Raw genomic sequence first — 26930 nt, forward strand, 5'->3', positions numbered from 1 at the left:
GGGGGTGGCAGCCGTACTGTGCTGATCATACGGATGATCAGTGGGGGTGGTAGCCGTGCTGGGCCGATCATACGGATGATCAGTGCGGATGGTCGCTGTACTGGTTTGATCATTCGGATGATCAGTGGGGATGGCAGCCGTGCTGAGTAATGTGCACCATAATTCCCATCCGCCCCTTCAGCTCCAGCGCAACTTGGGCCTAGTGAAAGCTTAACACATTTGCGCTGGCTCACAGGAACCTGTATCTGCCAGGCTTGACTAAGACAATCCGTAGTTAACGGAGCGCTGTTTTAAAAAAAAAAATCCTGTTCATTCTTGTTGACATCTCACGATTCAACTTTCCCACCACAGACCTCAATACCACGAAAGTGACGCGCAAATCACCCAGTTCGTTCAGGGAGAAAAACTGGTCGCAGGAGACAGGTATAACGACCGTGGGGGACATTACATAACAGCTCACCGCCACGTGACTGCATGACTGCTCCGTCGGTGACCTCCATCTCCCATCCGCTGGCACGGTACCCCACTGCCGTCCCCTCTGTCGGCCCCACGTGCCCCGGAGCGGGCACCCGGCGATATCGGCTCATCGGCGTTGGGGACGGGTCGCACGCACCGCGAGCGGGTGACGCTGCCCACGCGGCGGAGCGGAACGGCAGGCGAACGTCTCCCACGGAGGCAGAGTGGACCAACAGTGGACCAGACCGCAAGGCGAGATGGGTGTTCGGTTTGAGAAGTGGAGCGCAGCAGAAACAGCGGGGCGGAACGAGAACACACCGCAAAGCTGGGAGGGCTCCGGGCCGACGCCCGCTTAGACAAATTTGGGATCTTACTAGCAGCAGCCGGTTATTCCTTACCAGACCGAATGTTCCGCAGGGCCCGTTTTGAGATCAGGAGCCTCACTAAGCATGTTTATCGCGACAACGGCGGCCCCACGACACCAGGATGAAAATGCCAGTTCGACAAACCATTTCTGACGACGTGTTTCAACGCGCCACGCAACGCCTTGACAAGGCTCCACAGGTTCAGCCAGACCTCCCTGACCAGTTACCACTCGAGCGACGATAACCCTTGACAAGGCTCCACAGGTTCAGCCAGACCTCCCCGACCAGTTACCACTCGAGCGACGATAACGATCTACAGCAGCGCTGCTTCTGGGACGCGCGCCCCCACATCCGCCAGCCACTGGTCCGTCTCCAACGCCCTTCCACCTAAGCGGCACGGACGATCATTCCCCACTTCACTGCCAAGATGACAAAGGCGGGGTGTAACGGCCCCGGCACTAAGTGGGCTGCCAACACCGTCACGGTCAGCCAGTGGGGTGCGGACTTTCTCCCTCCGGTCGGCTCGCGACTGCAAGCCCCGTCGGCGCCGCGGGGCGCCCGAGGTACACTCAGATAGGACGCGAGCGTCCTCGGTCCGCTCGCCCCGCGCGCCGCTGTAGCGAAGCGTGCGAGACTCACTCTCATTTGCCTCTGTGAGGCACGCGTCAGGCATGAGCCCTTGCGACGCGGCGGAGCCCTATGTCACCGACCGGAGACAGAGGCTGCGATGCCAGCGACGCGGCCGGCCGAGGCGCCAACTAGAGCGACGTCGCCCGAGAGGCCGCTGCGCCCGGCTGGTCCGGCCGAGGAGCGAACTGGAGCGACGTCGCTCCAGAGCCGCCGAACCCGGCCTGTCCGGCCGAGGAGCGAACTGGAGCGGCGTCGCCGGACAGGCCGCCGCGCCCGGCTCTAATGGCACGCGCCCGACAGCCCCGAAAATGCAGCTTCTGTGGCAGCTGTCGGCGGGTTAATTCAACAGGCGTCTGTCAGGTGTCAGCACGTCATGTGTCGGACTCTGACCCCGTCAAGTCCGGGAAAACGGAGCTGGCAGCGAGCGCGTCGGAGTGTCAATGAATTGTCACGCCTCCCTCATTAAACTGTGACGGATGACGATGATCTGCATTGCGCGGATCATCATTGGGTAGGGGTCCAGCTGAGTCAACTCAAGTTCCGTTGACGCTCGTTCACAGGGTGGACGGGCTGCGGGCTACGCAGCGCCTTTGTTAGGAGCGGCGAAACAGCACACAAACAGACGTGGGAATCAAAGGTAGCCGATACAACACATTTGTGATGATGATGATAACTTGGGCTTTAGGGCGCGCAGACCACCCCGGTCATATGGCCCGATGACTTATTTCCCGTTCAACAGAGTAGTGATAATAGTAGGGATACAAGGTTGGGTCAGATATATGGCACAGAATTGCATATTTTCTAGAAATTGAAAACATGACCGTCCTTTACCAAACTCGAGTTATCTCCCAAAATGCCAAAGAGTGTGGCGCACGGACTCTGGTCCGAAACACCACGTGCGTTCCAAAGCGAGGTGGGCATAACCTAGCAAGTCATGCCGTACGGTGTGACGATCCTCGCAGCGAAGGACATCGCGGTCGGTACATCGCACAGCTGTGCGGTGTGTTCTCGTCCCACTTCGCCGTTCGCGCTGTGCTCCTCCCATCAAACCGAACTCCCATCCCGCCACGCGGTCTCACACCACGTGACAGGCATCGGTGAGTTGCCTTCGTATGTCCTGTTGGATATCATTTGCGCTCATCGACGATCCACTGTGGATCCGCTGTATGTCCAGTCACTATACGTATTGGCCACCGTTGCGACTGACGCGCGCATCAGCTCAAAAACTCACCCTATGTGCCGGCCACGTACTGTAATAACCTACCCTATGTGCCGGCCATGTACTGTAATAACTCACCCTATGTGCCGGCCATGTACTGTAATAACTCACCCTATGTGCCGGCCATGTACTGTAATAACTCACCCTATGTGCCGGCCATGTACTGTAATAACTCACCCTATGTGCCGGCCATGTACTGTAATAACTCACCCTATGTGCCGGCCATGTACTGTAATAACTTACCCTATGTGCCGGCCATGTACTGTAATAACTCACCCTATGTGCCGGCCATGTACTGTAATAACTCACCCTATGTGCCAGCCATGTACTGTAATAACTTACCCTATGTGCCGGCCATGTACTGTAATAACTTACCCTATGTGCCGGCCATGTACTGTAATAACCTACCCTATGTGCCAGCCATGTACTGTAATAACTTACCCTATGTGCCGGCCATGTACTGTAATAACTCACCCTACGTGCCGGCCATGTACTGTAATAACCCACCCTATGTGCCAGCCATGTACTGTAATAACTTACCCTATGTGCCGGCCATGTACTGTAATAACCTACCCTATGTGCCGGCCATGTACTGTAATAACTCACCCTATGTGCCGGCCATGTACTGTAATAACTCACCCTATGTGCCGGCCATGTACTGTAATAACTTACCCTATGTGCCGGCCATGTACTGTAATAACTCACCCTATGTGCCAGCCATGTACTGTAATAACTCACCCTATGTGCCAGCCATGTACTGTAATAACTTACCCTATGTGCCGGCCATGTACTGTAATAACCTACCCTATGTGCCGGCCATGTACTGTAATAACTTACCCTATGTGCCGGCCATGTACTGTAACCCCCCGGCAGTCGAACATGCAACGTGTTAGACTGCACCCAGAGCGCCGGCCGACGTCAGCGAAACAAGCCAGTAACCCTGCCATACCCGGGGCGAAGGCAGTGCTCCCGCCCGCGTATACGAATTCCAGGCAGTCCTGGTGCAGCTGCAGCGAACGGGCCGAGGGGCCGTTGATCTGACCTCTGACCTGACCGCGCCGTAAGGAGCTCCAGCCTTCGTTGTTACAACGACCGGGCCCGCAGAAGACACTGCAGGTAACCAATATTCCCGGTGGTAAGTAAGGGAGTTGGGCTCAGGCTCAGCAGGCCCGTATTCGATTCAGGCCATAAGGATCGTCACTGATCACGGTTCCCGCCGCGGACGGCGGCGATTATGACTTCAGACGTAATATGCGTTGACTAGCAGGGTCACCAACAGCTGTCATCTGCAGCAGCACAAAGGCAGATCACAGGTGCCTAGCACTACCCAGAGTGGTTCGGGCCGCCCAAAGGGCTGTCAGCGCCCGTCAACCGTCGACGGGGCGGCGTCACCGGCCGCAGGCTGACCTGGTGACGTCATCTGCAGCAGAAGCGCCAGCTGTTGCCTCTCGGACATGGGTGTGCGGCAGCTGGACGTCGGCACCGAGCCGGCCGACTCCGGCGGCTCCGGGATGTACGCTGCGGCGGAGCACGAGTGACGTCACTGGTCAGCAGAGAAAGCAGCATGCCATGCAGGGTCAGTGTGCAGAAGACAAGCACTCAGTTGGAGGAAGAGGGCACCCATGCTAGTGCACACACACACACACACACACGCACATGCACGCGCACGCGCACGCACACACACAAACACATACACATGATTTTATGTTCCCAGCACATCCAGATGGTGGAGAATGAACAGTACTGACCTAATCGTCTTGGTGTGACAGGAGACTGCACCACGATGGGGTTCTGGTCCATGTCTTGATTATAAACCTGAAGCGGAACAGATTGTTGGTTTTCACGTGCAATGTACTTGGTGCAGATCGGGGCTTATCATACATGTTTCCATTTCAGGTATGAGTCAAGCATGTTGTTACATGGTGGAATGGTTCATATGTATGCAATGTTGGTCACCTTATACTAAGCCACTTACCCTCTGACATTACACCTGGTGAGAATACCATTATGAGTACCAAATCAATGAAATTGCATCTGAGACCTGAGCCAGTGTTCTGAGAGCATTCTCAGATTTGCAAAGTTGAGTATGCCCTGATGCTGTTTCATCTGTGGCCAAGGTTTGTTCACCACATAATTTGTAGTTGGAGCATACAAAATATCATAATACCAAAAACATTCAATGGCACCACAAACAAAATCAGCAGATCAAGTGTACAGCTTAAACAGCATAACAGAGCCAGTCATCATACACTATTCACCCCACATCCTGCTTTGAAAGCACATCTAGCAAAAATATATTAGTCAGGAATGTTTAAGGGTAAATCTTGAGCATAAGGTATAAGAGCACCTGATGTGTTTGCAGTGTGCTGTGCTGGGCCTGTGCAAATCAGGCTAGCTAGCAGGCAGGCTAGCTGTCACTTTGCCTATGGCATCATGGACAGATCTAGAATACTGCCTAGGGTGGTGCAAACACTCAGTTTGGGAGGAGCTTACATCCAGGTGCTCCAATTTACAAACTCAATGGCATGATTGTTTTGGCTGCTGTGTTCTTAAATATACTTTCCTAGATCAACACTGATTATATCTGCATCAAATTCATGAAATGTCATTTTTGCCCAACTTTGTGTTGAATGATGGGGGCATGTCAGTTTGCACCCCTCCCATGTGCCTGACATATGATGTTACCTAGGCACACACCGTGAACAGATCAAAAGTAGCTAGATGTTTGCCTGTTTCATCCATACATCCAAAGTTGCAACACGTCTGAACAGGTCCATTCCTTCTAGATCTAGAAACGTTGCTGACCTACCCCACCAACCTATTTCAAAAGAGGTAACAAGTTGGCGCCCTCCACAATATTCTATGGTACACTCACAGAATATAATCAGTACACTACGAAATTCAGCTCCACGGACTCAGCAGACCACGTTGAAACATGCCAGCCCAGCGAACGTAAACAATCAACCACACTGACCACATCCACCCACTTTTAAATTCAAAACGCGGCGGAATTACGCCAGAAACACGACGCAAGCGTTTCCCGCGTAAATCGCTGCAATAAATCGATGGGTCGAAGCCGGCCCTACGTCCATTTTGCATACTAATGCTTTAGATTCTAAGCGCTAGAGGCCACTACACTATACCTTTGAACTGTCATTCCAGTGAAAATATTTTGAAACTTAGCTTCAGCTTGTAGCGCTAGATGGCAGGCAAAATGTCCAAGGCTTCGGGCAACGCCATCTTTGTTATTATCGACACGAAAACGACAGCTAGAGGGGCTGCCTTCGAGCGGTCATTATAAGTGAAGGCGGGTGGTGCACCTTGTCGGTTCAGGGTGGTGATATAGTGCTTCTTGGAAATTGTGGATGAATTGAACAGAGCGTGTGCCAGTACTAATCAAGGAATTGTGAGGGAAAGGTACTGGTCTGCGGGCGGTGCCGCCGACTTCAACTGACGTCGGCGTTTGACGGGACAGGTAAAAAAATCGGGTGGCCACAATGCGTTCACCCGGACGGTTTGTTTTTGCTGTTACACGTTTTGCCATATACTTGAAGTGGGTTGATCTTTCAGGGACGGATACCTGCCTTCTGCAGGCCCTTAGCATGGTATGCACAAAAGCAGAACTTCACCAGATATTTACATTGGGGGATGCAAACAGAGGTGATGAATTATTTGTTCCATGCAGCATCACAAACTTCATGGGATTTTTTGTGAAATGTTGAGGATGCTGCAACATCCACAGTTGAACTCTGCCCATAGCATGGATTAGCATTGAATGTTGTAACTTGGGCTGAGGTGCCATACCTCAGAGCTTAAGTACTTCAGAAGGGGAAGTCAACTTATCCTCCATGTGTTAATCATGACCATTTGCTTCTCAAATACCTGTCCAAGAAGTGTATGTTGTGTACATATATTATGGTTGTGCATATTGATTTTGGAAATAGCATTGTTCCCAAGGTTGCAGGGAGACTGGTTGTGCTCTCTTTCCAGCACTTATTTTGAGAGGCCTTCCATTCCATATGTCATAGTGGCCTCTGAGTGCCATGTAGCAAGAAATTTTGTTAAGTTATTATGTGTGATCCTAGTTACTACACCTTATTTTCCACCAAATTGGTGTAACATGAAATATATGAACATGCCATAGGAATGCAGCTATGTTGCAGCCATTAAAATCTGTATTTTTAATCAGCTTGTTTTTCCTAGCATGGTTTTTATCAGCCTCAGATTCAAATTGACATGTGTTGTAATTAATGATGTTCTTCCTCCATGAGTGGCTACAGCTCATTTCCTTTTAAATAGTTTTGAAATGCTTTATTTCATTATGCTTGTTAAAGTGAATATACCAGTATAAGTGAAATTGATTAAAGGCTACTATGTCATCTGTTTGTGTTTTTTCTTTTGCAGACTTGATTTTGACATAATCAACATGAGCTTCATGCAGCAGCAGGCCCGCCCAGGTGAGTTATTTAGAATAGCCATAGAGTAGAAGAGCTACTGGAATTATCATCCTAATGGGAAGGAATGCATGGTGTTTGCTCTTGTGGTATGCTTTGAGTATCAGTAATTTGCAGATTAGTCTTACAGCAGAGCAGTTTTGCAAGCTATGGACAGTCAGATGGCTCTAGGCTGTTTTCAGCCTGTAGCTGTATTCTTGGCCATTATTTTTTTTAATGCATGCAATTTATTTTTGGTAGTGCATGTGTTATCTTATATGATATTCCTGTTTGTAGTTGAATAGTTATATTTTTCCCATATTTCTGACATTTGTGAGTTTTGCATGAATGATTGGAAGCCAACCTGATATAAATTGCAATATGCTGTGGGTGCTTGCTGCTCTGAGTGCTTTAAGCTATGTGCTTGCTGCTTCATCATGATCTAAGGTGTCAGGTTGAAGAAAGTTAGTCAATATCCCTGGTCACTATCATCAAATCATTATTAAGGAGGCCTCTATCACTTAGCATATCATGTGCATTACATGTAATTGCTTGGGAATACACATTCTCCTGCAACTTTCAAGACCATCTGTGCTAGTGGTTGTGCTGCATGACAACACTATCCAATATGATAAGACATTTGCTTCAACATTGACAGGTGTTGGGTAATATCATTTAGTTTGACAGGGATCAGTTTTCTTCTCTTCTGAATCACATTATTCATGCAGTTAGTCTAATTTGGTGCAACAATTTGTGTACTTTGTAGAAGTACTGGTTTGAATAATTGAATTCACTTTGTACAGGGAATGTTTTGTTCATGAGCAGCCAGGATGGACAATGTTGAACTTGCTGAACTGTTAGTCACCTCATTCATAGACCCATAGTCCAGATGTGTTTGTCTCCAGTAAAATGGCTGTGATATGGAACCATGCATGATTTGCAGTACTGATGTATGTTTTCTTTTAAGCATGTGAACCTGTAAGGGTATACTCCCCCAGTAATTTGCCCTTAAAATAGACCCTACCTTTTTACCAAGTTTTGGACTGAAATGGCTGAGTTGAAATTATTTGGTGCAGCTCCCAGCCCTGCCCTCCTTTAGATCAAAACCCCTCCAATCTCTGACCTACATGCCTGCAAGGATGTGCATGTCATTCAAACCCTGCTTGTTCAATGGCCATGTGGCAATCAAAGCCAAGGAAAGTGTAATCCATCAAGCAGAGAAACTGTTTTGTCTAGAGTAGTCTTTTTCACTTAAAAAGATCCCAAAGGTTATCAGTGAGCTTGTTTCATCATATCTGCTGCTTGCTTCAGCATCATCAAATGTGGAACATTCCCTTTAAGACATGCTCAAGTGGTGTGTCAATTTGCCCCCCCCCCCCCCCCCCCCACTGAATGTTTTTCTAGAATAAATTTCCGGAAGGCTCAGCTTAGCCGTGCCAAACATTGCAGAGCTGTGGGTAGTTGAATGGTGGATATATTGGTATAAAAATGAGATGTCATTGTATGATTGCTGACCTATGGCAGGTCAAGTTTCGGTTGTAGCTGCCAGTGAAGGTGAATTCTAAGGAATTATGTAATCTGATGTGATAATGGAGTGCTATATGAATCCATACATCTCAGACCATTTCTTAGTTAAATGAAGGATTGTATTTGGTATGATGACAAATTTCATTAACCTCAGGTCATGTATAAAGGTCAGGCTGGGGTCCAAACTAACTTGTTTTTATGGAGAGCTAGCTTGATGTGGAAGTTTCTGACATTTATCGGGAATTTCGTGATGAAAAGACTGCAACTGACATATGCTATGGGCTTTTTAAAGGTAAGAGTAGATCACTGACTCAAAATGACCCAGACAAACATTTTGTGTTAGGGACATACTGCTTAGTGTAACCCCTGATATTCACTAAAGGCTCAAAATAGTCTTGTAAGTTTTTGATCACCATGCTCTTCTAGAGGGCAAACACCTGAAATTGACCTAAAGTTGACCTGAGACTGACCTAAAATTGAAACCAGCGACCCCTTGCTTAGAACAGGTGTCTTAGCTTGAGGCAGTTACATGAGGTGTGAGACAAGTTGGACACCAATCTGGAGTTTGACCTGGTTTGACCATATCTTACCCAAAGGTCACAATCAAGGAACTTCAAATTTTGGCTTAAGTGAGTTCAGATACAGGTCAATTCACCCTGTGAATTCAGTGTCTCTAGCTTTCATAGTGTATGAGATATCAGAGGGTCAAATTTATCCCCCAATCATGAGGTATTCAAATGGTCACCTGTGATGCACATGGAAAAAGAAATCTTTAACCTTGCGTGACCTTTCTTGGAAACCTGGTATACCTTTGTATGGCATGATCGACCCTGAATGACAAGTTGGCTGTGAGTAAATCTAAACATTGTAAAACGAGAAAGTTAGCTGCAAACCACTGCATTTATGAAGCAAAAATCGATAGCCTGACATCCACCAAATAAATGTGTGACCAGGACATGTCAGATTGATGGCCTGAGGGATACACAAATTTTGTGTATTTTTCTGAAGGGGCTTGAAAATCGTACCATAAATTGGACGTGAATATATTTCATGTTTTGCACCAGGTCTCAGTTTCGCGGGCCCGAAAGTGAGCACTATATTGGATGATACATGAAGGATGAAAATGTATTTCCCTGACCTTGCTGTGGTGCGCAGGTTCACCAACATGAACCAAGTCTGCTCACACGGACGTGATTGGAGAACCCAGTATGACATTCGTGTCAATGCCACACAAACGTCTATGGAAATCAGCGTAATTTTACAACTTGGGCTTTAAAAAGATGCAGGCCATGGTAGCTGTACCACACCAACGCCTCACCGCCGTTCGCCTGAGCATGCAGGTGCAGAGACGGGGGCGTCACCGGGAACTGGTACTCTTGGTACGCGGAACTGACATTCTGAGCAGCCAAGCTTAGGGTTTGGTGGCCAAGCCAGTGAAACGATAGCGCCCTCGTCGCTGCCTGGGGTCGCGTGCTCCAGGTGGCTCGTGCCGCTCCTCTCCACAAGCGGCGCCCCCGCCCACACACCGCAGAGCGATCTCCGACGTATTCACCAACTGTGGCGTCAGCTCGCGGGCTAGGCGACGACAACTGTAGGCTCACGGTGGCACGCGGCGCAGAGCGCTGGGCCGGTTAGTGCCAGCGGATGTATCGGCCCTGCCCGGCGCCGTGTTTGTCGTGGTTGGACCCTCGCCGCCACCGGCTCCGATCGGTCCGCCGATACTGCGGCCGGACATTGGGGATGGGGGGGGGGGGGGGGGGAGTGTGACGCGGTCGCTCGCGGAACGGGCTCCCTCTCGCTTGATGCTGAGGTTCTTCTGTGAAAGGCGGGAGGTGTTGGCTTTGGGTGCGATAGCTAGTAATTGACGAAGCATATGAAGCGTAGGTGGAGCGAAAACAAGAGCAATGGTTGGGTGACTATGTGTGGTGTGGGGCTGTTTTACTTGCACATTACACCTGTCTTTCCATTATGGGAAGCTGTTGCTTCCCTTGATTTTTGTATTTTGCGAGGCATGCTGGTGTGCGGAACATCTCGCTCGTCGGCGGTGATGGGTAATGCAGTCCAGAGGCGATGCTGCATATTTTTATTTCATTTCATTTATTTTTTCTTTGTTCTCCAGGGAACATCTCAATCGTCAGTAATGATAGGTTGTCATGTCCAAAGCCTCCGTGTAATGTACTTGTTTTGCCTAATCTAGCTGGCCTCTGGGATGTGCTTGATGGTCTTAGCGTGGCAGAGTCGACATGGAGGCAATGTAGGGATTACAGCGCACGTGAAGTTTCAGGGCCACCCTGAAATTACATTGAAAATTGAACACACATTGAACGTGATGCGTGCTGAACAGCGGAACGAAACCGTAGATTCTTACGTCGTCTGTCTTCAATGGCTGACACGCAGTATCGGAATGCCAGTGCGCATGTGTGTGTGTGTGTGTGTGTGTGTGTGTGTGTGCGTGTGCGTGTGTGTGTGTGTGTGTGTCATTGGGACTTAACGACGTACTCAGCTGCTGAGGCTATATGGCGTCGCCTGCCTGTCACCCTGGCAGGAATGGCGGGCACCGCGGGGTATCGAACCCCGTACTTCTGGCTTCCCAGACGTGTAGTGGTTGACGCAGACGCGTTAACCACTACACTATCGGCACCCCTTCCGAATGCCAGTAGCTTTGCAAAGTACTTCGTACACAATCTCAACACACCACAGTACGGTGATGTCTCGACGTCCGTATGTATGGTCAGAAACACAACTGAGCCTTGACTATTTGATGCAAATTCCCTAGCAGAACGGTGCCAGTCACCTGCACCTTTTGCGGCCCTGGTGGCCGAGGTCAGATGCCTGCGCTGCCCTCCGCCGTCCCGAGTCTGCCAGCTGTGCACGCGTTCGTGGAAGGGCGGCCGGGTGGTGCAGCGGAGAGTGATGTCGCGTGGCCGTGTGAGGGACGCGGAACACGGGCCGAGCCGAGTCCGGCGCCACAGCCGCACGCTTTGATGTCTCGGAGGGGCCGCGTTGGGGCACGCGAGCCGCCTCAGCTGGCCTTTCCATCTGCCGGTGCGGAACAGCTTTTGGCCTGTGCGGGTCGTGGTGTCTTGCTCACTTTTGCAGCTGTCGGATAGTGTTATCTGTTGGTTGCAGCATGACCGTTTGAGTTGGTATGCTCATTTTTAGACAGCTGTAATCTCAGACTTGCGACATTTGACATTGGGACAGTTTGCCCCACGCGTTTTTCCGTTTTGCGCTGCGGACGTGCGGCTCTTGGCCTTGTTGCGTCGTGATAATGGTATGCGTCCCACTTGGCCGATTTCCAACAAGCCTGCAAGGCTATGATATCACTAACCAGCGACTCCCACTGTCACCGGTCCTGCAAGCCAGCCGTTGGTGCAGGGCATCGCTCATTTTTCCGCGTCAGAATCCGCCAGCTGTCTGGTGACATTGCCCGCGTATCCGAGGGCGCTTCCACCGAATCCGGCGTCTGTGGTCCGGCGGGCAGCCCCGGCGTCGCCTGAGCTCGGCGGGCCGGGTCGGAGCGCGCGCCGCCGGTCAGAGGGCCTCCCCGCCGGCCGCGCTCGTGCGCCGCCGCTGCCGGTCCGCCGCTCGGCTGGTCACGCGCCGCACGCGCCGCGCCGTGCCGCGCGCTGCCGTGCCTCGCCGCGTGCGGAGGCATGTGTGCCGGCCGCGCCGCTCCGCTGACGTCACGCGGCCGGAAGCGCGCCGCTGAGTCGGCGGGTACCGCGGCGGTAGAGCCGGCCGCTGGCCGGTGCGGCCCGGCCGGCCGCCGCAGGGGTCGGGCGCTTCGGGGAAGGCCGCTGAGGGTCGCTCGGGATGCTGCCTCCGCCGCCGGCTCCGGTGACGGGGCGGGCGTGGCGCCGGCGTCAGGTGCCGGGGAAAGGGCTGCGCGGGTGCTGGGCGCCGGGGTGACGCGGTTCGAAGGGAGGTGGCGGCGGTCTGGGAAGCCCATCGTGCCCTCAGTCCTGGCGGTCTGTTGTAGCGGGCAGGGCCGCCGCTGCGGTCGCACGGCTGCTTGTCTGAGATATGTGTGTGTGTGTGTGTGTGTGTGTGAAGTATTTCCGGTGGCCATGAGGTCATCGGTTCGCGGGCAGCCGTGTTTAGTCATTGTGCGTGAGCTATTAACGTACCTTGAAAAGTGACCGTTTCCATGAACTGAATGGGAAATCTCGGGACTACACACGCTGATTTATGATCATATGATCGTTATAGTAGCTATCAACACAAGCCTTGATTAGGCATTAACGTCACAAGCGATCATGCGGGTTTCTGCGCGAAACGAGCAAAAACAGACAGCAACGACCGGGCAGCGAACCTGAGACTCCTCGACGTGCAGTCGAAGATATGGTTTATCTGTGCATAGCATAGTTTGTATTACGTTTGATAATGCGCCATCTCAAACATGCCTTACGCCCGTGTCCCTACCAAAAAAACGATTACCTAGCACCCATGATCCCTGGGTTTACTGCAGTTTTGCCGTCTTCGCACTTAGCGGTGGGCTCATGTTCTTATCAGTTCAGCCGGGACTGATAAGATAGCGTCCAGGCAGTCTCGTGGCGTGATACGGCACAGCAGGTGCAGTTTCGCTTTGCTTTTTTCTGGTATCGTTATCGTATCGTATCGCATATCGGGTATCGTAGATGAACTGTGTTCCCTATCAAAGCGGTGGGCGTTTATGCTGATACGGGACTGCGTTACACCGTTAATGTCTGTTGGGTGGTAGGGACACTCAGTGTTCCGTAGGCCCGGAGCAGGAGTGCCCCGCAAGCCCAGAGCAGGAGTGATAGGGGCGCAGGGCGGAGCCGCTGAGAGCCATTATTGTGCATCCACTTGTCTGAGCTTCGTCTTTCTGTAACCCCGCGTGTTTTCAGAGATGAGCACGATGCATATTCCTTGTTGCCGATACATGTCATTGTTGTAGAATACCTACAGCCTGGGCACAAAATGAATGGAGTAATCGGCGCGACGTAAGGCCTGTATGTTATCATGAAACATATAGCGGGTCGCCACGCTGCCTGTCGCGTGTGTCGACTGAACGGTAACCTGGCCTACATGCGCGACATGACTGCTGTGGCCTGACCCCATGCAGCTACGCTGATGTCACCTGCCCGCGTGATAGGGCTGAGCCTGTGCGATCTAGTCCCGCCTTGTGTGACCTTCCGTGACCTGACCGGACCTGGCGCCGCGTGTGACCGCAGGGCGCAGCTCTGCCGGGTACCAGCAGCCGCCGGAGCTGTCCGGCAGCGAGCACGTCAAGATGTGGCAGCAGGGCGGCTACATGGGCACCGGCGCCGACTCGGGCATCAACTCGGGTGCCACCACCCAGGCGCCGTCGCTCTCCGGCAAGGAGGACGACATGGAGACCGGCGCCGGCATGTACGACCCCAACTACGCCGGCTACAGCCAGGCTCAGGTCGATGGTACGTGCGCAAGGCTGGTGCGGGCCGCAGCCGTCGCCCGACGCCGCCGGTACAGCGGGAGGGCGACATGGCGGTGTGGGGCGTCGCGTCCGCCGCCCGTGTGGTGGCACGCAAGCGTGTGCTGTTTGCATGCACTGGGTTCAGGTGATCCGTCATTCTAACCTCGAATTGCGTCTCGGGGCGTATGCGGCGGCAGCCGTGGGATGGGGACCGCACTGGCCGGAATAGGAGGCCGTTGGAGCCGGGCGCTGGCTCTTGTGGCGCCCGGATGATAGCCGCGCAACGTTATGAATGTCAAGATGCATGTCCGAGGCGGGGTTGTCGGCGCTCAGGATTTGCCGTCTAGTTCAGTGTTTGTATTCGCGGTATGTTGCTGATAGCTGAGAACTGTCGCTGTCTGCCCGACCAGTTCGCACCTCTTGGTTCCGGCCGACCGGCTGGGACATCCCCCGCTCCCAACCTCGTCCGTCGCCGGCAGAGATGAACCAGGCGCTGAGCCAGACGCGCTCGCAGCGCGTGCGCGCCGCCATGTTCCCGGAGACGCTGGACGAAGGCCTCGAGATCCCGAGCACGCAGTTCGAGCGCGGCCAGCCGACGGCCGTGCAGCGGCTGGCCGAGCCCTCGCAGATGCTCCGCCACGCCGTCGTCAACCTCATCAATTACCAGGTGCGCCGGCCGCCGCCGCGCAGCTGGCTGGCTGGCTGGCTGCTGGCTCCTCGGATGGTGACGGGCTGGGTCCGGTAAACTCTCAACGATGCCTATACGGGAGGAGGGGATAGCCAGTGTCGTTTGGCGTGGGTGGTATGAACGGCGATGTGGATGGGGAAGGTCGGAATGCATTGAAGTGGTGGGACCAGCGGTAGTCGACCTCGCGATATTTGAGGCTTCGATCGCGCGCGGGGGGAGGGGTCGAAGTGATGAACTTCTGCGCGCGATGATTGTTAAACTTGCCACCAAGCATGGGCATCATGAGATCTGTCACAGGGTGAAAGAAGGATACAACTGTCAGCTGTCAACCCACCTCCTGTTGAGGCGGCGCGCCTCCGTTGCGTGTTGGGGATGGCGACTCGTACCTTACAAAGGCCATGTCTGTATCGTGTGGGCTTCTTCCGAGATGCCTCGTGGCGGTGTCGCCCTGACCCGGCCGCGCGGCGCCTCGCAGGACGACGCCGATCTGGCCACCCGCGCCATCCCCGAGCTCATCAAGCTGCTGAACGACGAGGACCAGGTGGTGGTGTCGCAGGCGGCCATGATGGTGCATCAGCTGAGCAAGAAGGAGGCCTCGCGTCACGCCATCATGAACTCGCCGCAGGTGGGCCGAGGGCGGCGGGCCGGGCCGAGGGGCTGCTCGGCGAGGGTGCGTGGCTCTGCGGATTATGACGGGCTAAACTGGCGGTGTTGCGTCAGTTCCGTGCCGGCGGCTGGTCCGCGGGAGCTCTGCGATCGACTCAGCCGGCGGCGGAATGACCGCACCCCTTCCGCCCTGCGCGCTGTCTCTCTCAACTCCCTACCTCCTTCTGCTCTCCGGTCACCTGCTGGCCTCCCCGCCATCTGCGTGCGGCCGCGGGCGGTGCGGGTCTGCGTTTGCGTGCTCGAGGCCGCCGGTCCGGCCGCGGCCGCCCACCCGGCCGCCGCGGCCGCACGCCACCCGCCGTCCGGTCCAGTAACGCCGGGCCGAGCCGGACGTGCTGGCGGGAATGCCGCCCGACGGCATTACCCGGTCGTAATTGTGTGCACGTGAGCGCGAGCCGGCCACTGGCCGCCGGCTGCGGTGGACTGGAGGGCCGAGTCGGGATAAAGCGGACCCAGTGACCCGGCGGCGGAGTGGGGAGATGAATGTCACGGGGGTAGGGAATGCTTCATTTATATTTATTTTAAGAATTGAGTTGTGCTGTTGCCATTGGGCATCACAGTTAATGGGCTGGTTGTGACGCGGCGAGCCAAAAAGGTTGGGAGGTGGAAGGGCTCAAACTCCGCAGGAGTGAAGTAAAACACGGCGCACAGTGAACGTCTTGCAGTGTGAACAGTATCGGGTGGGGGAGAGGGAGGGAGGGCTGTGAACCCGTGCTGATCCTTCATGACTTTGTACCCTGTTTTGACCTCTGATGGGCGAGTATCCCAGCAAGCCCCAGATGGCCCTGTGCCGGGCGCGTGCGGCCCCCAGCGTCGCTGGCGAGGGATCAGAGGCACACCCGTCGGTCCATTACCCCCTGTGAGGTCGGCCGCCCGTGAGCGAACGGCGCGTGACCCCCCCCCCCCCCCCCCTCCCCAACGACTCCGTCTGATCGTGCCGCTCAACAAATGTACTCTGTTTCACGCGGCAGGGCTTCAACCAGGTAACGGGCTGCCGGCCGACACTCGACGGCCGGGCCGGTGTGTGTGTGGGCTTTATGAGTCACGTCGGGGTGGCTGCGTTTGGCTGAGGCCTGCGCCGCTCCGGTGCCGCCTCGGGCCACCGCGGCAACATCAAACGGATCAGGGGTGGCTGCGTTCTTAGCAAGAGCGTATTTTTGGGTGATTTGGCATGGGGCTGTGGAGTGGTTGCCGGACATCAAAATAAAAACTGAAATTGGAGTGGAGCCACCGATGTGATCAGACACGTTACGTGTGCATCGCACTTAACGTCTGGGAGAGGGGCGCTGCGACGGCACTTATTCCTGCCTTGTGGTCAACTTGTTGTTTTAACTATCTAGGTGATGGCTTCCAGGAAGTTTGCATGCATTCGATCTCATTTGCATGCAGTTGGGAGCTATCCGATTTCGTATGCATTCCGCATTCCTGGAAAGGCTTAATCTGAACACAGAGACTGGCCGGCTTTCAAGGTCGGTTGTGCGGGATATCAGATGGTCCGGTGTTCGTAACTGTGTATGCGTCTTCGGATACGCCGGCGAGCAGAGGTTTCGGTGAACGGGCACGGCATGTAACATCGCGCGGCACGGATGATCGTCGAATTTAAGCGTCATCCTCTCCCCAAAGATTGCACAATGCATCGAAAAAGACTAGTGCTGAGCGATTTCAAACCCCATGATGAATGAGTTTCGTTTTCCCCTGCAATTATTATGTTTGTCGCATCATTCTTAAGTATAAACTTATGCAACTGTGCGTACATAAACCTGCTCGGTAGCCCTTCGCAAGCAGCTACCTACAGGCATTCCGACGTCAATGTCATGAATGTTGCATAGAGTGAACATTGTTAAATAATTGACCAGGTTATTGATTTCCAACATTATTGGAACTGGCACATGCTCATAGCCATATCTTGTACCGGGAAAGCAGCTTAAATATGCTTTAAGGCAGCCTTTGACTAGGTTGAAAAACCTCCCTTTGACGACTGAGACCGCCCATGCGCGAAATTTGCCCTGTCTTTGAAGTGGAGCCACGTTTGGCTCCAACCGCTCTTCAGTCACACCCCATCAGTCGCATTTCAATGATCTAAGTAACTGACGGCGTTCTGTGTTTGGCTGCATTGTCCGTCTTAGCCACGGAAGTAATATTTCAGCCGCTGCCTTCCATGACAGCCGCCCCTGATCGCGTCCCCACTGGATCTTGACCTGACCTGACCTGACCTGACCTGACCTGACCTGAGCGTGGGGTGGCGCGTGTTTCAGATGGTGGCGGCCCTGGTGCGCGCGCTCACCAACAGCAATGACCTGGAGATGACGCGCGTGACGGTGGGCACGCTGCACAACCTGTCGCACCACCGGCAGGGCCTGCTGGCCATCTTCAAGTCAGGCGGCGTGCCGGCGCTGGTCAAGCTGCTCAGGTGAGTCGGCGCCGCTGGCTGCCGGTCGTCCTGCCGGCGCTGGGATCGGCGCTGAGGGCGGTGTGGCGGTGGTGACGTCGGCTGCGGTGATGGTCCTTGTCGTGGTGTGCTGTGCACGCCAGTGCACGGTCGGCGGGAATGCGTGTGTATCGAATAGGGATGGGCGTGCCAGACTCCTGCGTGAAGCGGTGTGTGAACGCTAGAGGTGGTGTGTGCGGGCATCGGACCGTGTTTTCTGTCGTTGTTTGCTGCGGACAGCCGCGTGGCGGCTCACCCCGTCGTCCTGTAAGCCGCCGGGATTCCTCGTGCTTCTCAACGATCGTCAGTTGGCTCTTTCCGCTGCTGCCCGTGCTGTTTGATAAACGGACACTCCCATGGGGTTGCAAAAGCGACACGGCCTCGGACCGCGCTCCCAGAACGGCAGCCCGTCTCTGTCGGCCTCTGCGTAGCCTCCACATATTCCATCAGCCGTGTGAGTGTGAGTGCGCTGCCGGAGAGAGCGGCGCTGCCGAGCGAGCCGCCGCGACAGCTGACCGGTGTCCGTGTCCGTACAGCTCGCCCGTGGAGTCGGTGCTGTTCTACGCCATCACGACGCTGCACAACCTGCTGCTGCACCAGGAGGGCTCCAAGACGGCTGTCCGGTTGGCCGGCGGCCTGCAGAAGATGGTGGCGCTCCTACAGCGTAACAACGTCAAGTTCCTGGCCATCGTCACTGACTGCCTGCAGATCCTGGCCTACGGCAACCAGGAGAGCAAGCTCATCATCCTGGCGTCGCAGGGGCCCGTGGAGCTGGTGCGCATCATGAGGAGCTACACCTACGAGAAGCTGCTTTGGACGACCTCGCGCGTTCTCAAGGTCAGTAGTGTGAGCAGCGGAGGGGAGGCAGGTCTCCAGTGATGTGGTTCACAAACTTTCGAGAAGATAGTAGAGGCCAAGTTAGTAAGCTGACTAACGGCCGCTGGGCTTCGTCGTATGTAGAAGCACCCACAGCACCCACAGCCTTCTTTCAGTGAGCAGGTGGGCCTCTGACTGCATGTAAAACAGTTCCGAGAGCTTTCTCAGTTGCATAGCGTCAGGTTCAGCGGAGCTCCACGTCATTAGCCATTGATACACCAGTTCAAAGCTGGCATCAGTGGAAGGCAGCTGGCCTTGTCGTCCAATGCGCTCGTGTGTTTGCCTACTGCTACAGGCCAGCACGCCCCTGACGTGGCGTTTGCAGACTGTTGCGTGCGGTCTGCGTTATGGTCGGTGCTCGCGCCCGTCGTCCTGATCATTGAACTGGACTCTTGAATGCCGCGTACCCCATCGATGAACAGCCCGAAAGTCTCGTCCATTGGACACCATCGGACGCTTTGGTTGCCGTGTGGCCCATCGATGAACAGCCCGAAAGTCTCCTCCATCTCCCACTACTGTGATCAGGATAGCGACCCACATTGCGTGTGGGTCGTCGCATCACCCCAAATCTGTGCGTCGGAAAGCTCCAATGCTGGCCGGTTCCGTTGTCAGCGTGCATTTCCTGACCGAGTTTCTTGGGCTGCATGGCCGAGCGCTAGCCGTGGCCGAGCCCCCGGGCATCATCACACCATTACCATCACCATCTGGGCGCAAAATGACCCCAGAAGTCGGCGCGCCCTATAACCCCAATTATCACCATTATCATCACCCTGGCGTGACGCATCTGACGGTCGGTGTCCGGCGCGCGCCCGCCAGGTGCTGTCGGTGTGCTCGTCCAACAAGCCGGCCGTGGTGGACGCCGGCGGCGTGCAGGCGCTGGCCATGCACCTGGGCCACCAGTCGCAGCGGCTCGTGCAGAACTGCCTCTGGACGCTGCGCAACCTCTCCGACGCCGCCACCAAAGTGGTCAGTCGTCCGCCGGCGAGCGGCGGGGGAGAGGGCAGGTGGGAGGGCGCGGATTGCAGAGGGTTTAGATTGGTGGGGTCTGTGCGATGGTTGGCACTATGGTGTTTAAGTAACGCGGGCAGAAGTAGCCGCGAACTTGGGCTTAGCTGCACGGTTGTGGCGCGGGTATTGGCGCCGTGGGTATGTGCAGGGCACGCTGATGTTTACGTTGCGACCGGAGTTTCTGGAGTTGTGCTCCTGCCCTGCTAATTTTGGCCTTTTAGCAGGGTTGGAGACAGGGTTAGGCTGCTTGGACGGGGTAGCTGTCTTGGTCGGAGCAGGGATAGATAAGACGGTCATACTTTCAGACGGTTAGATCGTACTGATTGGAACAGAATGAACACATTCGCGACATTCGCGTGCCGAATACCAGGTTAATGTGCAATATGCAGTACGTATGGTATGCTCCACAACTGCTCTAGGTCTCAAACGCACGACCCGAGAGTTGTGTTCGTTTTCGGCGAAATGGCCAGCTTATTGAGACACTTATCGGCCCATCCGAGTATACTGGGTCCAGCGCCGGGCATGAGCAGCGCGCCGCTGCGGCCGGTCGCCGCGTGACGCCGTGTGACGCCGCGCGCAGGACGGCATCGAGGGCATGGTGAGCTCGCTGGTGCAGCTGCTGGGCTCCTGCGACGTCAACGTCGTCACCTGCGCCGCCGGCATCCTCAGCAACCTCACCTGCAACAACCAGAGGAACAAGGTGAGGCGCGACGGGCCGGGTCTCCGTGCGCTCGGAGGCGTGCCTTGGAGAGAAAGTGGAATGAACTGGTCTCGGATGGCCGCCAAATTTGTGTGCAAGGGAAAAGTTGTCAATCATTCTGCTTGTTCGCGCGAACGTGCATATGTTTGTCTCAAACACTGTTGAGGTAGCCCATGGCAAGTGCGAGACCGACGTATGCCGCGTGTGACCTCCTTCCCCCTGCCGTGCGTGATGGCCCTTCAGACCGGTGACCCCCGTCTCTTTTCGGGTGTCAGCCGTCGTTTCCCCTCTCCGGGGGGGGGGGGGGGGGGCGTGCCTCCCTGTGTGACTTTCTTCCCCCTCCACCCGTGTGACCTCCGTCCCCCTGCCGTGCGTGATGGTCCATCATACCGGTGACCCCAGTCTCTTTCCGGATGTCAGCCGTCGCTTCCCTCTCCGGGGGGGGGGGGGGGGCGTGCCTCCCTGTGTGACTTTCTTCCCCCTCCACTCGTGTGACCTCCGTCCCCCTGTCGTGCGTGATGGTCCATCAGACCGGTGACCCCAGTCTCTTTCCGGGTGTCAGTCGTCGCTTCCCTCTCCGGATGACCTCCGTCCTTGGTCGGATGACGCCCGTCCATCCCTGGGTGACCCCCGCCTCCCTGGGTAACCCGTCCCTCACCGTTTGATCCTCCGTCTCTCCCGGGCTGACCACTGTCCCTCCCCGGCAGGTGGTCGTGTGCCAGGTGGGCGGCATCGATGCCCTCATCAGCACCATCTACAGTGCCGACGACCGCGAGGAGATCACCGAGCCGGCCGTGTGCGCGCTGCGTCACCTGACCTCCCGCCATCCGGAGGCCGACATGGCGCAGAACGCCGTCCGGCTCAACAACGGCCTGCCGGTCATCTGCAAGCTGCTGCACCCGCCCAGCCGGTGGCCGCTCATCAAGGCCGTCATCGGTCAGTGGCCGGCTGCGGCCGTGTTGTGGGCAGGGGGCCTTACTGACGTACTCAGCTGCTGCTGAGGCTGTGCGGAGGCGTCTGGTTCTCACCCTGGCAGGAGAGGCGGGCGCCGCGGAGGATCGAGCCCCGTAGGTCTGGTTTTCAGACGCACTGCTTAACCACGGCGCCACCGGTACCTAGGAACAGGGGCGTTGTTGTGTGAGGTACGTTGTTTGCGGCAGTCGGGTTTATGTGTTGTATCGTGTGTTGGGTACACGTTGGCTTGTACCTTGATGACTTTTCAAAGGTCACATGCAGCGCCTCGCCGGCCGGTGACCGTGGACCCTCGTCTCTGGTGTCGGCAGGTCTGATCCGCAACCTGGCGCTGAGTCCGGCCAACCACGGCCCGCTGCGCGAGCAGGGCACTATCGGCCGGCTGGTGCAGCTGCTGGTGCGCGCCTTCCAGGACTCGCAGCGCGGCGCGGCCGGCAGCGGCGCCGCCGGCGGCTCCTACACCGACGGCGTGCGCATGGAGGAGATCGTCGAGGGCACAGTCGGCGCGCTGCATATCCTGGCGCGCGAGGCGCACAACCGCGCCGAGCTGCGCTCCCAGTCCGTCATCCCCATCTTTGTTCAGGTGAGCGCGCCGGTGAAAGGGTCCCGGTCAGTGGCGTCTTCGTTTTGGGTTATTCCGCGGGTGGGACGGTCAGCGGCCCCGTGGTGTAACGGTTAGCACTCAGGACTCTGAATCCTGCGATCCGAGTTCAAATCTCGGCGGGACCTGGCGTTTTTCACCTTGGCGAAGCAGTACTGCACGGATGTCGCTGCCGCCGTCATCGCGGTTATCGCATCATAGCCCATCCGTTTTCGTGCTAGTCGTCCGGGCGGCATGCATGCGAGTGTGCGCGTGTGCGTGCGTTTCGATGTTCGAACGTGGCAGAGAAGTCATGTGGCGATCAGCTGTGCAGGGCTCTACGGCATATGTGCTGCGACAAAACTCGCACCGGCAGGAATGTTACATCACTGTTTTACTGTTACTCCTAATACTTAGACACGATATTGCTACATAGCAGAACTTATGCTTCAAAAACTTAAGCTCATCATCACCTGTACCGCAAATACTTATGCAGTCGTAACTTATACACGACTTATGCACGATACTAGTGTCGCTGACAGAACTCATCTTTAAAAACTCATACTCGGTATTACCTCCAGTGTAGAAGTCTATACAGCCATCGATTATGCACGGCATTATTTCTACTGCAAAGACTTACGCGCGTCATTAGTGCTAGTGCACATACATGTGCTCTAGTCTGCTGCAGAGCTAATGGCTGGCGTATGTCTTTGCAGTTTCGTTTTGTTGTGTAATATTCACGTCATGTTTGATTTGTCACAGTAGAGGTAATGTTGCTTATAAGTTAAGACTGTAAACATTTTTGTAGGCGATGTTATGACGTGTATAAGTTCTTGAACCATAAATTTTGTCACGTCGCGCTCATGTCTTGCTGAAGGCTTTGCGGTAGAAGTAATGTTGCATATAGATAAAGTCTGCCTAGGGTTTTGCACTAAAAGTCATGTCGCTGTGTGGTGTAGGGGTTGTCAGTGTATGAACGACCGCTGAGTCTGCGCGTCCTGGCGGGTGGTCCGACCGTGGCGACACTCAGACTGCCGCTCCGGGGCGCGGCTCTGACCCGACACACACGAGCTCCCTCCCGGCCGGTCTGCCGGTGTGCGGCCAAGTGACCTCGGGCGGCGGCGCCTCACCGGAGCACCCCGCTCTCGCCGGCAGCTGCTGTTCAACGAGTTTGACAACATCCAGCGCGTGGCGGCCGGCGTGCTGTGCGAGCTGGCCGCCGACAAGGAGGGCGCCGAGATGATCGAGCGTGAGGGCGCCACCGCGCCGCTCACCGACCTGCTGCACTCGCGCAACGAGGGCGTCGGTCAGTGGACGGGCGGGGCGGAGCGGGGCGGGATGTCCTCTTCTCGGTGGAGTGTTCCCGCGGCAGGGCCGACACGAGGGCAGTTAGGTGTGGCTGGGAGTGTTGCTTTGGTGGTGACGTAGCATGGGAATGGACAGTATCTGGGATGAGGAGTTAGGCAAGTAAAGTAAGCTTGGGAGATTATAGTGCATGTCATGTGGATTGTTCGTGCGAGGACAGCCTCAGTTCGCGCGGGTGGGGAAGGATGAGACATTAGTGGGATAGTGTGCATCAGACAGGTTGATGGATAGCTGTGTGTGGAGTGATGGCGAATGAGATGAGTCGGAGGAAAGGCCCCGAAACGGCTGGCGCTGACTTCGTCGAGGTCGTGCAAGTGTGATCGGTTGTCAGGGCCGGCAAAAGAGTACCACTCAGCCGACAGGAGCTCTCCAGCTACCAGGACATGTCGCCTTACGCCTACCACGCCATGCCAAAATATGCTCTGGCTTTATTCCACTCACTCATACAAAAAAAGCATTTTATTGCGATTTCCTGCGTGGGACCCGCTTTTCGCTGTCAGCTTCACCAGATGGCTGAACGGTTTGGAGCGGCGCTAACGAGCTTGGTCTGGCTCTCCGCGCTCCGTCTCCCTCCCCCTCCCCCTCCCACCTCGACCGCCGGACGCGTCCCGTGACCGGCCGCGTCCTGGCCTCCGCCGCAGCGACGTACGCGGCCGCCGTGCTGTTCCGCATGTCGGAGGACAAGCCGCACGACTACAAGAAGCGGCTCTCCATGGAGCTGACCAACTCGCTGATCCGCGACGACGGCGGCATGTGGAACGGCGGCGACATGGGCATGCCGCCCGACCTGCAGGACATGCTGGCGCAGGAGCAGGGCTACGAGGGCCTCTACAGCCAGGGCCCACCCAGCGTGCACTCCGGCCACGGCGCCTACGGCCAGGGTCAGTAGCGGCGCGCTGTCGTGCGGCGCGCGGCAGTCGGGGCGCAGCCAGCTTACGGGAAATGTCATCGGAATGTGTTGATCGCGGCGTTGATCGGGAAGGATACGTGTGGGAGGTGACCCGTCGTGATCCACACGCGGGTGTTGTAGACGTGGGGGGAGGAGAGGACAGCGTCGTTCCTCTATTCCCCGTACGAGGTGGCGCTGCCCTCCATTCGTCGCTCTGCTCCGCCCAGGTCATCGTCCCTCTAGCGGTCATCGCTGTAGCCTGCGACCTCTCACATTAGGCTGCGTCGTGGCGCGGGCGGCGCCTGCCGCCACGGCGTCGGCAGCGGCGCCCCCCCCCCCCGCAGCGCCGACTCCGCTCGCGCTGACGACTAACGGCGCGTGCCGCGGCGGCAGGCTACGACCCGGTGCCGGTGGCTTCGATGGAGGGACTCGAGCTGGGCTCGGCCGGCCCCGGCAGCAACTACGGCCCGCTGGACGCCATGGACGTGGGGCCGCCCGGCTCCGTGCCGCCCGACCTGGGCTTCGACGGCATGGGCGACCTGCCGCCGCAGCCGCCGCGCGAAAACAACCAGGTAACGGGCCAGCGGTGACGGGGGGTGAGCCGGGACCGGGGCTGGGCCGGGGCCAGGTGGTGTGGTTTGGGATGTGAGATTCTGCTGGACCCGTGGGGCGGGTGTTTAGATGCCGGGTGGGGCGATGTCGGAGACGATGCTTGGCTCAGCCTTGCGTGTCGGTTTATTTTTAGTGTGAAGGGGAGGATGTGAGATGTGCACGGGGCATTGCCGGGCGAAAATCACCGTGGCTGTTGAGCTGTTTAGCTTGTCACAGCATGTGTCATCTATTGTTTTGTTTGTTTGTCGACGTTAACACCGGAAAGGCATGTCTGACGACATGCGTCGCATCGACAGAAAACCAACGTCTTGGTCATTGTGTGTTTGTTGCGTCTGCCTCAGATGTAATAACTGTTAACTTGCTCATCGGAATCAGGCGCGCTCTGGGCTGTCTGCCCTCGTGTGGTGCCGTGAGCGGCGCACCAACTCTAACCGCGCCCCTCTGCCGCCAGATGGCCGCGTGGTACGACACGGACCTGTAGAGCCGGCCCGCCGCGTTCGCCCCCCCCCCCCCCCCTCCCCATACGTACGTGTCACTGTGCAGAACTCTGCCCTGTCCCGGCCGTGGCCGCGGCCCTTCCTCCCCTCCCCGCTCCGCCCTGCGCGCAGACTGTGGTGTTGTGTAAAGTGTGAGTAGCGCCCGCGCGCCTCGGTCTGTCCGGAGTGCGTGACACCTCCGCCGGGCCTGCCCTCCGCTTCGCTGGACGATGGTCCAGAGAGAGGGGGATGCGCGTTGGTGGTGTGCCAGTGCGCGCTACTTTGTCTACGTGCTTTGAGCTTTCGCTGCGACTTGATTTTAGCTGTTGTACCATAGACGAGGGAGAAGCGGTGACACGATCGGCCGGCTTAGCCTAGAAGGGGATTTTGGGCCCGCGAATGCAATTACTGTCACCCAGTCGAGGTCGTCGAATCAGTTTTGTTGTGCAGATCTCGCCGAATGTGAAATATGCTGGAGCTGGATACCAGTGAAACGTCGCTGTTCACCGGCTTTATATGTGAAACGATTTCAACCATTGGCAGTGTATGTTCGATCATTTTAGTTCCTTCCGCCAGTGGACATATTTAGGAATTGGTGCACCAACCACGTTTCTGCTGCAGCCATTTGCGTTGTGCATGTGCTTTGAGGCTATGACCGCCGCCCTGTCGACCTGGTGTCACGCTTTCGGGGTCGATCACCGCTCCAATAAACTTTTATAAAGAACAGTTCCGTGTTCGACCTGTGAGCTGGAGCGTGACACGCGTGTAGAAGCACTGGGAGCGCGCCAGCTGAGCCGAAATTCCGACCAAGACGCCCTGGCGGCAGACTGGCGGGGGTTCGCTGCAAGGCTGCACGGTGTGAGGCGAGATGGCCGCAGCAAGGCCGCAATGCGGCGTTTACTCGTCTGGGAGAGACTCAGTACGCGAGAAATCTGAGCCCTAGTTCGGTTTGGGCTGTTCATGCGTGGGTGTCAATGGGCATTCCTTTGGGTGGGCCACTGCCCCCCCCCCCTCCCCGCAATAGTGAGTCTGCCCCTCCCACCTTCTGGCACCGAAATACACAGACAGCAATACAAATTGAAGCTCAAAATCAGTCAATAATTTTGGAGCGCCTCTTGGGGCGTGTTTGGCACGGCTACTGTTGTAATCCGTGTTACAAAATGTTTCTCATTGTTCCGCGGCTAAAGGGAACAAAATAAAAATTAAGTCATGTTTGGTTGAGTCCAGGTGGCTCAGCCACTTCTAAGGCTCCGCACTCATACTGTGTTTACTTGGGTGTTCAGATTCATTCTGCATGCTGTTTGTTTTCAACTACACTATTCATTGATGTGTTGACTTCTAGTCTGCAGCAGTAGGATGATTGACTGCTGAAAGTTGCGTCATTCCGCCGCGACGTCTCATCGGAAAACGAAACAAACATTTCAAGTTAGCTCCTAAAACATGACCAATTTATTTATCGTCTACGTTCGCAAGAACCTTTGAAATGTGCCAACATCCACTTCGACGTGAACACCCCATGGAATAGTTGTAAAAGCATGATGATCGACACCAGCCGACCCAAAGCCGATAGCGGTAATCGTCCGACGAAGAGCACCAACACATCACGGGCGGTATCCAACAT

At 55.8% G+C, this 26930-nt stretch overlaps 2 protein-coding genes and 1 non-coding gene across 4 annotated transcripts in view; 2 read left to right on the forward strand and 1 right to left on the reverse strand.

The window, feature by feature from the left end:
* Positions 1-5704, reverse strand: part of LOC119105336 (ankyrin repeat domain-containing protein 11) — a 40210-nt gene extending 34506 nt beyond the window's left edge. Inside the window, exons 1-3 of the mRNA XM_037228804.1 lie at positions 5546-5704; positions 4419-4485; positions 4078-4188 (exon numbers count right to left, since the gene is read on the reverse strand). Of these exons, the coding sequence (XP_037084699.1) occupies positions 4078-4188; positions 4419-4470 (163 nt within the window). The 5' untranslated portion in view covers positions 4471-4485; positions 5546-5704. The remainder of the gene's footprint in view (positions 1-4077; positions 4189-4418; positions 4486-5545) is intronic.
* Positions 5705-5933: 229 nt separating this feature from the next.
* Positions 5934-26035, forward strand: LOC119105783 (armadillo segment polarity protein). 2 transcript variants are annotated; one of them, XM_037229299.1, is made up of 16 exons: positions 5934-6145; positions 7075-7127; positions 13829-14050; positions 14529-14716; positions 15213-15362; positions 16375-16386; positions 17659-17813; positions 18368-18668; positions 19524-19673; positions 20296-20415; positions 21123-21351; positions 21699-21970; positions 23123-23273; positions 23974-24213; positions 24615-24793; positions 25285-26035. In XM_037229299.1, the coding sequence occupies exons 2-16, from the start codon at positions 7097-7099 to the stop codon at positions 25312-25314; spliced, it is 2430 nt and encodes an 809-aa protein (XP_037085194.1). In that variant the 5' UTR covers positions 5934-6145; positions 7075-7096; the 3' UTR covers positions 25315-26035. The 2 variants fall into 2 exon arrangements, with proteins under 2 accessions (XP_037085194.1, XP_037085195.1); XM_037229300.1 differs by lacking the exon at positions 16375-16386.
* TRNAQ-CUG (transfer RNA glutamine (anticodon CUG)) lies at positions 22045-22116 on the forward strand. The gene has a single exon. It is a non-coding gene; the product is annotated as a tRNA-Gln (tRNA).
* Positions 26036-26930: the final 895 nt, after the last annotated feature.

Source organism: Pollicipes pollicipes, unplaced genomic scaffold, assembly GCF_011947565.3.
Source record: "Pollicipes pollicipes isolate AB1234 unplaced genomic scaffold, Ppol_2.1 Scaffold_6138;HRSCAF=7277_pilon_pilon_pilon, whole genome shotgun sequence".
Classification (NCBI taxonomy): domain Eukaryota; kingdom Metazoa; phylum Arthropoda; class Thecostraca; order Pollicipedomorpha; family Pollicipedidae; genus Pollicipes; species Pollicipes pollicipes.